Genomic DNA, 14,454 nt, shown 5'->3' on the forward strand with positions numbered 1-14,454 from the left:
TAACATTGACTTAGATTATCTGACACAAGGGCCTATATTAGAAATGAAACAATGTAACGTATATTATAAAACACAGGTGGTAAAGACTATTATTTATATGTAATTCTTTCACTCTGTCAAAAGTAAGATACATCCCAAATCTTCCGTTTTTGTTTTGAAGGTTTCCTAAAGACACGATGTGAGGAAGAAGAGGGAGAAATCTATAAAGAGAGACGGATTCACTGCAGGATGAATCTCACATCGGATTTTGGACTCGTCGGCTGAAAAACATATATCTGTCTGTCTGTCTCTGTATGTATGTACATTGTTGTTGGATACATATAAACATGTATCCAATATATATTATTCAGTATTAATCATTAGTGTTTGTATAGTTATATAAAATATGTATTGATATTACTAAATAATTTATTAAATTATGAACGGCTGTGTGCTTTGTAATATGCCCTTCATACATCAATATCAATAGAATAGGAATATCCTATTCCTATTCTATTGTTATAGCCACTAAGCATAATTAAATATGATGAACTATGTATTAAAAACATACTTAAAAAATACAATTGTTTGAATGCTTTGATAGATGTTTGAATATGGTTTCCAGTAACAAAAAAGCGTGTTGTGATCGATTAAATGCGCCGATACGTCATTGTGCCCGCTAGACAAATTACAGAGTGGAGTGGTGGACCGCTCCAAGATGGCCGCCCTAAATCTCGTCAGCGACAATAGGCGAGAGCGGTCCATGAGGCGTCTATTCTTATATTACGTCTATGGTTATAACCTTGTGTTAGGTTGGCCCTATAATATGGAAGATTTCTTCTTCACCCACACACTGGAGATGGTGTATTGCACTACTTAAAACAGCCTTAAATAATGTTTCAAATGCTAAGTTCATAAGTGCTTTGTAGACATCTTGCTGTAAAACTTTAGGATCAATTAAATTAAGAAATTTAAGACTAAACAAAATGGCAGAGCAATATTACCACATAAAGCTAATTTTGAAAGTTTAATCAATACTTTTATAACAAATTTATGTCAGATCATGATTTCTTGGTTAATGTCAAGTTGTCATAAGACATTTTGAATGTCAACTTTGTATTAAAAGTGTCATAATTTACCGAATGACACTTTATGACAGTCACAAATATTCATGAAGACTTACTCATGTTCATGACAGGTGTTATGTCATGTTTATGATGGTGTCATTACAGTCTTATTCACAATCTGTCAAAGTGTTACCAACAAAGTGTTACCAACAAATCCTCTTGATACAGTATGCATTTAAATGATCATCATAATAAAGAGTGTCCACTCCAGGCAAAATAAAAGCAAGGATATTCATCTCCAAGTGTCGTACAAAAGTCCCATCAATGTTGATCAAGGTTCTCACTGTTTAATCAATGTCACATGCTGTTTTTATTTTAATTATGTAAAGCACTTTGAAATGCCTTGCTGCTGAAATGTGCTATACAAATAAAATTTGATTGATTGAAAACTGTAGCTTGGATTAATGTACAGAAGTTGTAGAGGAATTCATGGTACTTTGCACTGAAGGTGAAGTGTGCTTTGAAAGTTCATCAAAAGCTGCCATGGATGGTCTTGTGATCACCGATGGTATAGTGTCTTTGGTGCTGCTCTTGTTTTTCACCAACATGCAGGAAGAAGGGCTGTCCTGGTTCCACACCAATGAGGAAGGCTTCAACACTGGCTCCCATCTTTGACAAAATGCTAAGACAACAAATAATAAAAATTTACTATATAGAGCACAACTACATTCAAATAGCAAACGAGAAAGTGTTTCTACACAAGAATCATTGGAATAACCACATATCTGACAACATGGTCCACAGTTTGACATGAGCTGTTTGGGATTCTTCTTGTGACCTTTGGATATAGGAAGAACATGAACCAAAAGAGGAATGCTGGGAAGACAAACAGGAAAAATAGCAGAAACATCAGAAAAATAAATATTTTAAAGAGAAGTGTCAGCAAAACTAACCAGACCCACCTGTGTGTTACTGATGATTTTTTTCTGAACCTATATAAAGAACCACAAACAACGTATGAGTTTTATGGCTGCACTTTTGCAAAAGGAGAAGACTCAGCAAACTGCTCCTCTGAGCCTTTCACTGAGCGTTCCACCCTCTCAGCTAAAGCTGGCCTTTTATTTTGGAAAAGGAAAGAACAAAAGAGATGAACAGAAAGGACAATGCAAGCTTTGTCTATGCACAGGTCATCTCTTTCTTTCCCTTGCAAAAGATTTCTCTCAAGGCTGGAGGGAGTAATCAGTTATCTTGCAGCAGAGACATTCTGAGAGTGGATCAAAAAGTCTTCAACGCAGCAGTCAAAAGTCTTAACAGACAAAAAAAATCAAACACTTCTAAATGAAAATCACATTAGTCTATGTGATATTATAAATGTAAAAATCATAACACAAAAATCCTAACAGTTACCATCATATTAATTTAAAATCCTCTGTCCACCTGGTTTAGCCTGAAGAGCATTTTTCACCACCTGCAAGATAAAGCATAAAAAAGTCAGAAATAATTACCATGAACACAACTCAGACATTAAAACCCTTTAAAGCCTGACCCATCAAAATAGTCAGAAAATTCTAATTTTTTAGAACTAGGATCTTCATGAAGCCTTGAAACAAAATCTAAAACACTTTATATTATAGAAATTAGTCAGCTTACAGAAACATTATTCTGGACAGCATTAAAAGTCGTGCCAACCTCAAGAAATGTGTTGAAGTCATCAAAACATGCTTCAGTCACCAACATGACATACTCATGAAGAAAAAAAATACAAAAGGCAGCAAAATAATATCAACTCAAATGGCCTTCAGATTTTTTTGACAGTTTTAAGGAAACTAAGACTCATGTTGTTGAATTAGACTAAATTGTTGAATTAACTGGAAATCTAACACTTTTGAATTTGCTGTGAGCACTTTTAAATCTCACTACCGGGATGTTTTCCATTGTTGTAGTAACAGGTTTACGTCAGTCTGCCTTTCCCCCATCAATACGCTCCCCGATATCTCCGCACCGTAGAGGGTAAAAAAAATAAAATGACGTGCACGTTGCACAAAACTCAGTAAGAGGAAAACCGGGACATAAAACGGAGCAACGAACTAGATGTGAATCAGGATATGAAAACAGAGAATCCGACACTGAACAGTGAAAAATCAAGAGCTTATGTAAGGGCAGATGAGGTGAAACGCGATGAGGCAGAGCAGCAGGTGAATGGCATGACGAGTGAAGATGGAGTGTGTCAATGCAAAGGAGAAGCAAACTAATAACAGGAGAGAAACTAAAAAGATAAACCAAGAAACGACAGTACTAATCAAAGGAAACTATGGAAATGCACAAAGAACAAACTAAGAAACTAAATGCAGAATTAACTGGTATGGCAAGACATTTCAAGCAATAATTAGTAAAGGGGACTGTATGGCAAGAACGACATAGATAAGATAATATTGTGCCATGGGTTTGTTGGGACCACATCTACTACCAAGAAGAAATACATCTTACAGACTATAGCAGTAAGAAGCTCATTTATGTTTAATTATTTTATACATTTGTTTCTTCAATGTGGCGATACTAGATGAAACTCAGATTTTGTGGAACTTTAGTTTTAATAGATCGCTCAACAACGCCACCCTGGGAATATTACCTTTTATTTAAGGCGCACAGTTTCGATTATGCGAAGGATTGAAACATCTGAGACAGTTTAAAGTTTACAAAAATCATTTATTAAATTCTTTTTTTTATATATTCTTTTTAAAACCAGTTTAAGAATGAAAAACAAAGGAAGTCAAAGAAAGTAGAAGAGCTACAGTAGCTGTTACCGGCCGAAGGGGGCGCTATGGGGACGATATCCAAACACAGCAAGCCACAAAAAAAAAAAAACAAAAAAAACTTTAAACACCAGACGCAGTGAGAAAACCCAAACTCAAGAATCACAGCACGCAGAAGAGGAAGACACCGTCACCACACCAACACCGGACCTCAGCAACTGCAAACAAACAAAAACAGTTAACCAATATAACAACCTTAAACCTAATAAAGGAAAACATCAGCCCGACTAAAGAACAAAAAGGGCTGTAAAAAAAAAAAAAACAAGATAGAAATTAACAATAGACAATACAAGTTAAAACATCAGGACCAGGCGTGGCCCTCTTGCCACGCCACAGCAGGAGGTGGAATGGGCGCCGATGCCACACCCCAAACACCCTTCAATGAAGGCGGATGACGCCGCAGTACAACTTTAAAACGATTGTGTAGAAATCCGGGAGATGAAAGCAAACAGACAGAGATCCGGGAGACCAATGCAGACAGAGCAGAGCAGCAATGGTCCAACTGTGGGGGACCTGCGAAAATTAATTAGTCACCATTTTAAATAAAACTGGAACAAACTGGAGTTTAGATGAAGAGAAGGAGCGCACCGCAGTGGCGTTTTACCTACGATCACACTTCAATTTAGATTTTCTGACCAAGATCAGCTAAAGTACAGGGAGAGAGAACACCTACCACCAGGATATCAGCGCAACATGCACCAGCCGGCGATTGGCTGCTTTTCGCTGCCAGAGCCCACAGGACGCGAACCACACAGTGGGAGAACAAAGAGACACATCCTGATTGAACGCAGCAGCTCCTTATATACACCTCGCCCACCTTAAGAACCGGAACTTCTCACCTGGAAACTATTTGTGTGGAATTATGTATATTTCTATACCACTACATTCATATTATTTTTTTATGTCAGTTTTAATGTCATGGTGCTGCTAAGTGATTCCATGACACTTTCAATTTGACTCATTGGGACTGGATTAAGAACCAGCTTTGCTCTTTGTAATTTCTGTCCAGTAAATCTATAAATCAATAGACAGGTCTATTGAAAAATATCATCCATGTTTCTGTCTCATATTTGTATGACATTAAAAGGATGTCTAATTTTTGTTAATATTAATCATAAAATAATATTCAGTGCAAGTAGCTTACATTTTCTTTGATGGGGGGGCGATAAGGGACCTGAATGATGGATACGTGGTCCATCATTCAGGCCCAAAAAAGGTTGAGAAACGCTGCACCAGATGATCAAAGCTGGTAGAGACAAACTCTGGAAGACTTGAAGCAAAAGATGGATCCACAAAGTGTTGACTCATGGGGCCTGAATACTTTTTCTCACCACACTTTTCAGTTTTTTATTTGTAAAAACTATTTTGAATCATGTATAATTTTCTTCTTACTTAATTGTATACTACTTTGTGATGGTCTTTCACATTAAATTGCAATAAAATATATTTATGTTTAGTTATAATGTGACAAAATATGGAAAAGTTCAAGGGATATGAATACTTTTGTAAGCCACTGGATGTCAAATGTTCCTCATGAATAGTTCTTCAGGGTTTATGAGGGAGTTTTTAAAATATTTTTGTTAGACTTTGCTCACTGTTTTTTTTCTGTCCCATTAACTATGTGTTCTGTGTTTCATTTAGGCCAACCTGGCAGACTGGTTGTCTCACCTCGGTCTCAGCCAGTACTACCAAGTTCTTGTCCAGAATGGATATGAAAACATTGACTTTGTTTCAGACATCAGCCTTGAAGATCTGCAAGAGATTGGCATCGCTAAGCTCGGTAAACCAGTACATATACAATGCTTTGCAAAAGTATTCCTATTCCTTTAGCATTTTTCACATTTTGCCAAGTCACAACCATCAATATACTGTATAGAGTATTTCTGTGCCATGATTATTAGCCAAAAAATTCTGTTTGGGTCTCACGTGACCAGAGATTATTCCATCATTTTGCTAAGGCCTGCTAACAGACCTGATTTTATTGCTTTCAATGCCACTCTTTCATTAAGACCAGGTTTATGAAGTGCAAGACTGTCCTGCTGACAGATTCTCCTACCTGAGCTGTGGCTCTTGGCAGCTCCACCAGGGTTACCATGGGCCTCCTGGCTGCTACTCTGATTAATGCTACCTTTGGTCACCCAGCCAGTTAGGTTAAATAGTCACCTCATGCTGCTTTTGCAGTTGTGACAAAACCTTTCCATTTTTTGAAGATGAAATGAAATGCGTTTGTGAACGGTTCATGGTTTATATCCCAACCCAGTTTTAAATGTCCCATGACTTTTTCTTGATCTTGCCTGGTGTGTTTTTTTGTCTTCAAGAAACTATTTACTAAAGTCATCTAACAAACCACAGGGGTCTTTACAGAACAGCTACATTTTACACAAATTAAATTACCGTACACAGAAGTAGACTACATGCCAACTAGATGACTTCTCAAATGTTTATTTACGGGCTTAAAGTCGGCTAAACAGAATTGCACAACATGCATCACTTCACTTCATAATTACGTTCTATGAAATGTTGAACTATCACATCAAATCTTAATGAAAAACACTGGTTCTAGTTGTAACATGAAAAAGTTATTAATATCATTTCTAGGCACTGTAAATCTGTTCTCAACTTACAATAAAGTCTCCATCTTTTTCTGATGTCCTACAGGACATCAGAAAAAATTGATGTTGGGAGTAAAGAAACTCAAGGAACTACAAGGAGGAGGAAGTGGCTCAGAGCCTCCTCAGAGTCCCACTTCTCCTCCTTCCAGCCCAGGAGGAAGCACCTCCTCAGAGTCACGCAGGGAGGCAAGGAAACTGAGGGAGGGGGCCCCTAGCCCGCTGGCCAAAGCTCACCCAGGTCTCACTTCTTCACAAACGCCTCCCCACACACCGAACCAGACACCCCCACAAACCCCTCCACATGCCCGCACCCAGCAGGCCTCCCCTAGGGCTCGCCCAAGACCGTCCACCCAAACATCCGCCTTCGATCCATTAGTACCGCTGTTGCGACTGCCATGTGAGGAGGAGGAACGACGGAGGACTCACAGCCTCATCGGCTCTGAATTGGACTCCCGATACGCCACCGTGTGCCGAAGCAGCTCCACTCATACTGCTGCACCTAATGATGTTACCGTTAACCGCAGCCAGTCATCTGTCACCCTCCGTCCCCGTCGGAAAGGCCGACCTCCTACACCACCTAAACGCTCCTGTTCTTCCATCACCGGTGGCGACGGGGACAGTGAAGGACAGGGGATGGGGCTTTTGGGTCTGCCAACCTATCGAGAGAGGCGAGCCAGTGACTGTGGCAGCTTGGGAGCAGCGTTGAGAGCTCAGGACTCTGCTGGCCTTCAGCGATCAGAGGGGGCTTCTGGGAGTGTCCGCAGTCTCGCAGCCATGTTGGAAACATCAATGGTGCCAAGAAATGTGGGAAGTGGCACCAACTTCCTACAGGTGAGTCTGTGAAAACTTGGAATTTTACACTTTCAACCTAATGCAAAAAGTTTTAGTAACAGCCTTGTGACTTTTAGGCGAGTCCTCCTCTGCTCCGTCCACAGGCTGGAGCTGGAGGTCTGGGACCATCTGAGGATGATGTTGCAAACCGGCGCAGGACCATCAGTGGACTTGAAAACCTTCCTGATGAGACTCCTGACCAGTTACCTCAACAACCTGTCAAGCGACGTCCAGAACCTCGACCTCGCTCCATTGTGGCCACCTCAGCATCTGAGATCACAGATGCAACAGCTACGCTCAGGAGGAAACCACGTCCTCCAACTACAGAATCTGAAACCCTCACATCAACAGCTACTACTGTAATAACCATGACAACTGGCTCAGAAACAATACACAGATCACGCACAACAGAAGAAACTGAATCAGTTACTCAAAGCAATAATCAATCAAATTCTCCTGAGGGGACCCAGAAAAACGTGGGCGAGGCGAAGCAGAACGGAGGTGTAGTGCTGAGGCGGAGGCCAGTGTCTGAGGCCTCTGAGAGGACGGAGGCCGGCAGCGAGACCTGTGAGTGGATGGAAGCCAGAAAGTCTCTGAAGCCACCGGTCTCACCCAAGCCTTCTACAGGCTCCCTGAGAAAGACCCAGACAGACCCACCTACTCCGACTCGAAGAGTCCCCATACCAGGACCAGATAATGCTGAGCCAGCACAGAGTCCCGGTGAGAACCCACAAATACAACTCTGTGCTAAAGTTTTAAAATGCCTCAATTTTCTTTTCAACTCTGTTGAGTTAAACCTTCATGTTATCTTTTTAAGTGGTCTTGATCAACAGTTGCCTAGCCTTTCTAAGAGTGCATTCACACCAGCTCTGTTTAGTCTGCTTTAATCAAACTTTCATTTGCCTAGAAAGTCAGATTCATTTTAGGCAGTGTGAATGTGCACTCATTCACACTGCCTAATGCAGACCAAAAAAGCGAAGCACCACCTACACAGGTAAGTCTCGGTTTGGTTGAAGTGAACTCTAGAAAGGATCAAATACATATGTGAACACCAAGCAGACCAGAGACCGCTCCAAAAGCAGGAAGTGCACATAGCACAAGGGAAACACAACTAAAACAAATGCACAAGTCTAGCGCATACTGGAAAAATGGCTCATGGTTTTTTGCAAAAGACAAAAGAGAAATCCCACAACCACTAAACTCTGGCACCACCCCATTTTTGCTTACATTTCCTGAAGAAGGAAGTATTTATGTCAATGTAAAATTGAGCTCAATGTCTTCTTCAAGGGTTTTTAAGATTTTTCCTTCAGTGATTCTTGGTGCAGCGCCCCCATAGGTGAGGGTGGGGAACAGATTGGTCAAAGGGTTTGATTAGTTTGGCACAGTGCATAGTGAATCCAAACTGCAGTAGCTGAAAATGTAGCAAATGTTGAAATTTGGTCTCTAATCAAACCAAATCTAGGTATGAAAACATCTTTCAATGTTTATCTTTTGATTTCTGTTAGTTGTTTAGTCATTTCTGTTCAGCATCCAACAGGTAAGTAATGAGATTTCACAGAAATTTTTATTGTCAAAGTTAAGTTGGTCTTAACTTTGACAAGCTGACTCATTACTTGTTACTTCGTTTGACAAAGGAAGTCTTAGATATCATTTGCCCCAGGTGTGAAAGTGAGCGCTAGCAGTTTGACAGCCTAAATATGAAAATACTATGTCACGCTCTACACACATTGGATCTGTGGAGTATCTCGAGACTATGTACGATAATATCAGTAGAGGTACAAAGTCATCTTAAAATGATGCTGCCCTCTTTTGCAATAACAGAGGAGAACAAAAGATTGTTATATGCATAAAAGACTAGACAAACTGATGACAAAGATATTTTTTCTTGTTTTGGGTATATTATATTCTACATTGAATATATCGAATATATGAATGTTAAAGATATAATATTGATGTTCTTTAGATATAAGCAAAATACACCAAAACAACATTTGTTCATTTGAATGATTCGTTATCAATTTGAGGTCTGTCTTATTTAGAAGGACAGTCTTCAGGGTCACAAAGGAACTTTTCCATCTATGCTGTTGGAATGCATTAGCTATTTATATATATATCTGATACAGATTCATGGCTGATACAAAAAGCGTGACTGAATGACCTTTGTGCTCTGTCACATGAAATTTCACCATAAACAGCATAACTGAAAATATGTCTTTCAAAGCACATGGACTTGTTTGTGGGGGAATAAATGTTGAAAGACTTTGAGAAAGCAAGTACAACTAATGTGTAAGACCTCTTAAAAATACTTAAAACTTTGGCTGCTTGAATTGATTTAAATTGATTAAATTTGTTTTGCGTATAACAGCATTTCATCTGGCATTTTTCTGTGACCAGAGCCAAAGCGTGTCCCTCCTCCTGTATCACCAAAACCCCGTGGGCCTCCAACGGCTCCCAAACCAGGAAAAGCAGCAGTAGCTTCAGCTGCCGCGAGCCCCAGCCCTGCCTCTACCAGTCCAGCTGCTACTAGTCCCACTCCGGCCCCCAGACCCTTCTCTCCTCCAGCTGCTGCTCCACTCCCAGCTCCTGACACTCCTTCTGCTCCCTCTCTTTCTCTGGGACTCCCTCTCACATCCACCTCTCCGGCCCAGAGTCCTTCTACTTCGTCACCACACCCAGTCAAACCTCCCCGCTCCTCCATTGCCAGCCTCTCCATTGACCTGCTGGGAGGACGGGAGGCAGAGGAGGAAGAGGAGAGAATAAGAGAGAGGGAGCATCAGAGGAAAACAGAACAGGAGGAGAAGAAGAAAAGGGCAGAGGATGAAAACTTGAAGGAGATGGAAAGGAGGCCTTTGAGGAGAGAGAAAGCAAAAGAAGAGAGTCAAGAAGAAGGAGGAGAGCAAGAAGGGATGATTCAGCATCGTTTGGAGGAGACCAGTGCCTCCTTGACTGTAGAGCATAAAATCAAAGAGGAGGACAGACCAAATGAGTGAGTATTCATAAATAAAGAACTTCAGAGGGACGCATGTTAAGTTTTAACTTTAATTGTTACATAAATTATGTGAGATTAATAACTTTACAAACCAACAGCTGTTGCAATAACATCCCTGCACACATGATGCTAACCTCACAAGGAATGTCCTACCTGTCTCAGAAGTTAGCAAATTAATCTTTTAATACTAAAGAAGATGGCAAAAAGTCCTACTAACTGTGCATTTAAGTTCATGCATTGCTGGGCCTAAAAAACTCGACCCAACCTGAGTGTGCCCTAGACCCATCCGACCCATTACTGTTTTTGTTTTTAGACCACCATTTGAGTAAACAGTGTAACTTGTCCAATTTTTAGATTTCACTTAACGTCTTCCAGCTCCATCTTCACGCTTGTTGTAGCCGCAGGGTGAGTCAAGTGGAAATCTTCTGGGACGTGTGATTGATAGGATCTTTTTTCCACTGCTGCCCAAGTGGAGCAGGGCGGCTCAGACTGAGCTTGTTCCTGTCTGATTAACTTCTGTTCCTTCCTTACTTTACTCCCTCTGCTCCTGAATTTAGACATAATCAGTAGATTAATTCAATCAAGCATTCTCATTTGGTTTTCTCTGCGCTGTATATATTGCAGGCTTATTACATGTGCCACTGAAGCCTGAGTGGGCGATATGGATTTAAGGTTTTGTCACAATATTTTGTGACAAAACTGTTACAACAATAAAAGTGACAATAATAACTATATATAACTTATTTTTAGGTATTTTTAGGTATGGCTGTGAGTGTGTCACAGCAACTGGAGCCAAAAATAATGCTCTTGAAAAATATTTCCATTCGCTTCATTAGGACACCAATCACAAAAAAGTGTTTTTGTATCATGAATCTGCACAGTAACTGTACTTTCATATTTATTGATGCTTCTGTTGAAGAAACAGTGGAGAAAACAGTACAAGTAACAATCCCGGCAGTAAGAAGAATTTTGGGGAATTTTAAACATTAAGTGGAATTTATTGTGACAAGGATAAATCAAAATTGTTATAAGAAATTCATCACATTAAATGATAAATGATACGATAAATGCTACTATCAAGCCAATAATTCTGTCCCGACCCGGCCTGCATTTTGGTTTAGGTCGGTTTGGACCATAAATCTAATCTGTACTGGGTATGTATCTGTCTCATGTACGGTATAAAAGTCTTGTCATCTCTCATTGTAATTTATTTGGTTTTGGTGTACCAGCTCAGAGTTACTGCACAGACTCAGGAAGTCTTTTTATCTATCTATCCATCCTACACTTAAAGTCTGATCACTGTAGAAAATATCTGAATGAATTTAGTATGAACATACAAGTACTGAAAAAGCTGGAAATTTTAATTTAGGAAAAAATTAAATTGTGTTGGAGCCTTATAAATTTTTCTCATCTTAATTCTGTTTCCAGCAAAAAAGCAACAGTCTCCATCCTGGATGACATCGGCAGTATGTTTGATGACTTGGCAGACCAGCTGGATGCAATGCTGGACTGATCTCCCATCCACATGCCTTTTTCCAACAACGTCCTCCCTTCTGTCCGCCTCATTGTGTGTAGGTGTACAAAGAAAAGTCTTTCCCAAGGCTAAATGCTGGCGTGCAATTTTTTTTGTAAGAGCTTCCCGAGTATCCTCATGCAGATACCAAGTAGTGGGAGAGCTGTTTGTTGCTCCTTTTCTTGCTGCAAGGAAAACGCTCCCACACAACCTCTGACCTCTGCAGCCCACATGACGATGCCTCCACCCAGCCCCAGACGGCTACGTGGACCAAGAAGCACAATCTTTTTGTGTATCCTTTTATCTGATAAGCATATTGCTTGCAAACCTAAGCACATAAATAGTCTGACAGGCAGATTGATAACCTGATAGAAAACAGAGGGTTTTTTAAAAAAGCACACAGAAAGAAAAGCTGCTGTCTGAGTCCTCCAGTCTGAAAAAAGAATCCCTTTTTTTCCAGATGAATTGTAGCCTCCTTCTCCTCTGTGTGAGTGGAGGACTCCTGCCCCGCGTGTCGTCTCTGTTCATGTTGTCGTTGGTGCCGTTGCCGTTATAGTTGGCTTTGTTGTTGTTTCGAGTGTGTGTAGTCCCTGCTTATACGCTTCAGCCAGTTACCTCCTTTTCCCACCCATTTTGATCAGACAAACTAAACACAGATGTGTCCATAAATTTACAAGAAATGCAAACAAGCACACACACATTCATACACACATTGGTGGGACTTCCATTATTTTCAATATTGCTACTGGTGTTGCTGTTTATATATCATGTGTGGAAGGATTGCTTGGAAATAATTCATGAGAAATACATGGAAATATGTGCGCACACGCACGCACGCACGCACACACACACACACACACTCTTATGTGGTATTTCCCTGTGTGCTGCTGCAGTGAATGGTGTTTTCAGAAGATACTCCTATATTTCAATGCATTACATCGTACATACAGTAAAAAAGACACATAGTTTATAGTTGACCTGGATATTTGAGCTTAGAGCTCCATCTATTGTCGGTTAGTGAAGTTGCCCTTATCTGACCTACTTCTTTTTCCCACATCCCTTATTTGAAACCTGTCTAATTAGATAAATCTGCAAATCTCTGTGCCTTCGCAGTGTTCTTTATCTATTATTTTGTTTTTGTTTTTCTTTCTGTCTACTATAATGTTTTTGATCGCTTTAAACCCTCTTTGTCTGGTTTGTCTGGAAGTAACTTCTCAGTTATTTGTGAGTCTTGTACCCCTGAAGCTTAATCCTCCATGTCTATGAGCTGTAAGCTGTAATAAGTTGGCTCCTCTCTTCCAAGAGTTCTCTGTTTTCAGTGATTTCCCCCAGACAACAGACCAACCACCAGTTTTCATCCCTATGAAGAGTTCACTTGTATTTTTATGCTCTTTGAAAACAGAGATATATTTGAGAGACTGTTCTATGTGAATAATAATATTAATAATTATAACTATGATGATTATCATGATGGTGTTAAACACTGAATGAGCTAAGCTGATTTGAGTCTGTATATTGCTGGTTGGGTTCTGGATGTGTTGTGACAGCTGTTGTGTCATGGTTGGGTTCAGTTGGGTGTTTCTGCTGTGACGATGCATTCCTGTACAGCTGTCATAAGAATAAATGTATAAATTAAACCTGATGTCACTCTTGGAATATTTTTCTTTTTGACCTAGTACACTTTCATGTTTTTTTCCAACAGCTTTATTGTTGAAAAAACAAGTTTTGTAGAATAATTTCAAATTTTGTCACATTACAATCTTAAACTCCAGTCTGTTTCACTGGGGGGTTTATGTTATTGACCGACACAAAAAGTGCCTAATTGTGATATGAAGAAAAACATTTTAATTTTCTTCATATTCTTCAACAAATAAAAGCTTAAAAAGTGTTATGCACATGATTGCCCATCCCCTGTTCTTACTCTAATACATTTAAGTAATATCCAAGTCACTTACCTAATAAATAGTCTGTATTTAAAGTAATCTCAATGTAAATAGCTTTTCTGGTAAAACAATATCCCAAGCTCACAAAAGCAGCAAATTGCAAACCTATCAAGAGAAGGCCTTCTGCCTGTGCAGGCCGGCCAGGGAGAGTATCAATCAGAGAAGCAGCCCGTGGTAACTAAGAAGGAGCCGACAACAAGTCAGGGGGGGGAACTTTTACAGAGTTTAATTGAACATATTTACATAATTCAATGTACATTTAACGTTTCAAGACAAGAAACTAATTATTTTCTTGTATTTATTTTTTATACATTGAGAAATGACTTTTGATTTATAAACCAGTCATTGTCAAACATTAAACTACATATTTTTCTTACTTTTTTCCAGAGAAAAAATATTTACTACAGTATATCAACTCTGCTATTGACAGCAAAGAGTGAAAATAATTCTAATAGAATACATTATCTTTATTTCATTACATAAGCTGTATTAATACACTAATACTTCAGATTGAGATATTTAAAAATACACAAAAAGTGAAAGAATAAAACTATTATACTGGGAACACTGGTCACAGGCAGGGCTTCAGTCTGCTGGTCTCAATTGGAGTGCTCAATGACTTCAGAGACGGCCTGGTTCACAGGCTAAAGCCAAGGATAAAAGAGAAATTATCCAAAAGTGTAACAGAAAATACATATACGTTTCCT

At 39.5% G+C, this 14,454-nt stretch overlaps 1 protein-coding gene across 1 annotated transcript in view; it reads left to right on the forward strand.

Annotated features, from left to right (window-relative positions):
* Positions 1–13,446, forward strand: part of LOC103130694 (caskin-1-like) — a 26,486-nt gene extending 13,040 nt beyond the window's left edge. The window contains exons 5-9 of the mRNA XM_016666116.1: positions 5,501–5,639; positions 6,518–7,302; positions 7,380–8,022; positions 9,697–10,288; positions 11,720–13,446. Coding sequence (XP_016521602.1) covers positions 5,501–5,639; positions 6,518–7,302; positions 7,380–8,022; positions 9,697–10,288; positions 11,720–11,804 — 2,244 coding nt within the window. The 3' untranslated portion in view covers positions 11,805–13,446. The remainder of the gene's footprint in view (positions 1–5,500; positions 5,640–6,517; positions 7,303–7,379; positions 8,023–9,696; positions 10,289–11,719) is intronic.
* Positions 13,447–14,454: the final 1,008 nt, after the last annotated feature.

The sequence above is a fragment of the Poecilia formosa genome, unplaced genomic scaffold (assembly GCF_000485575.1).
Source record: "Poecilia formosa unplaced genomic scaffold, Poecilia_formosa-5.1.2 Scaffold662, whole genome shotgun sequence".
NCBI classification, from domain to species: Eukaryota; Metazoa; Chordata; class Actinopteri; order Cyprinodontiformes; family Poeciliidae; genus Poecilia; species Poecilia formosa.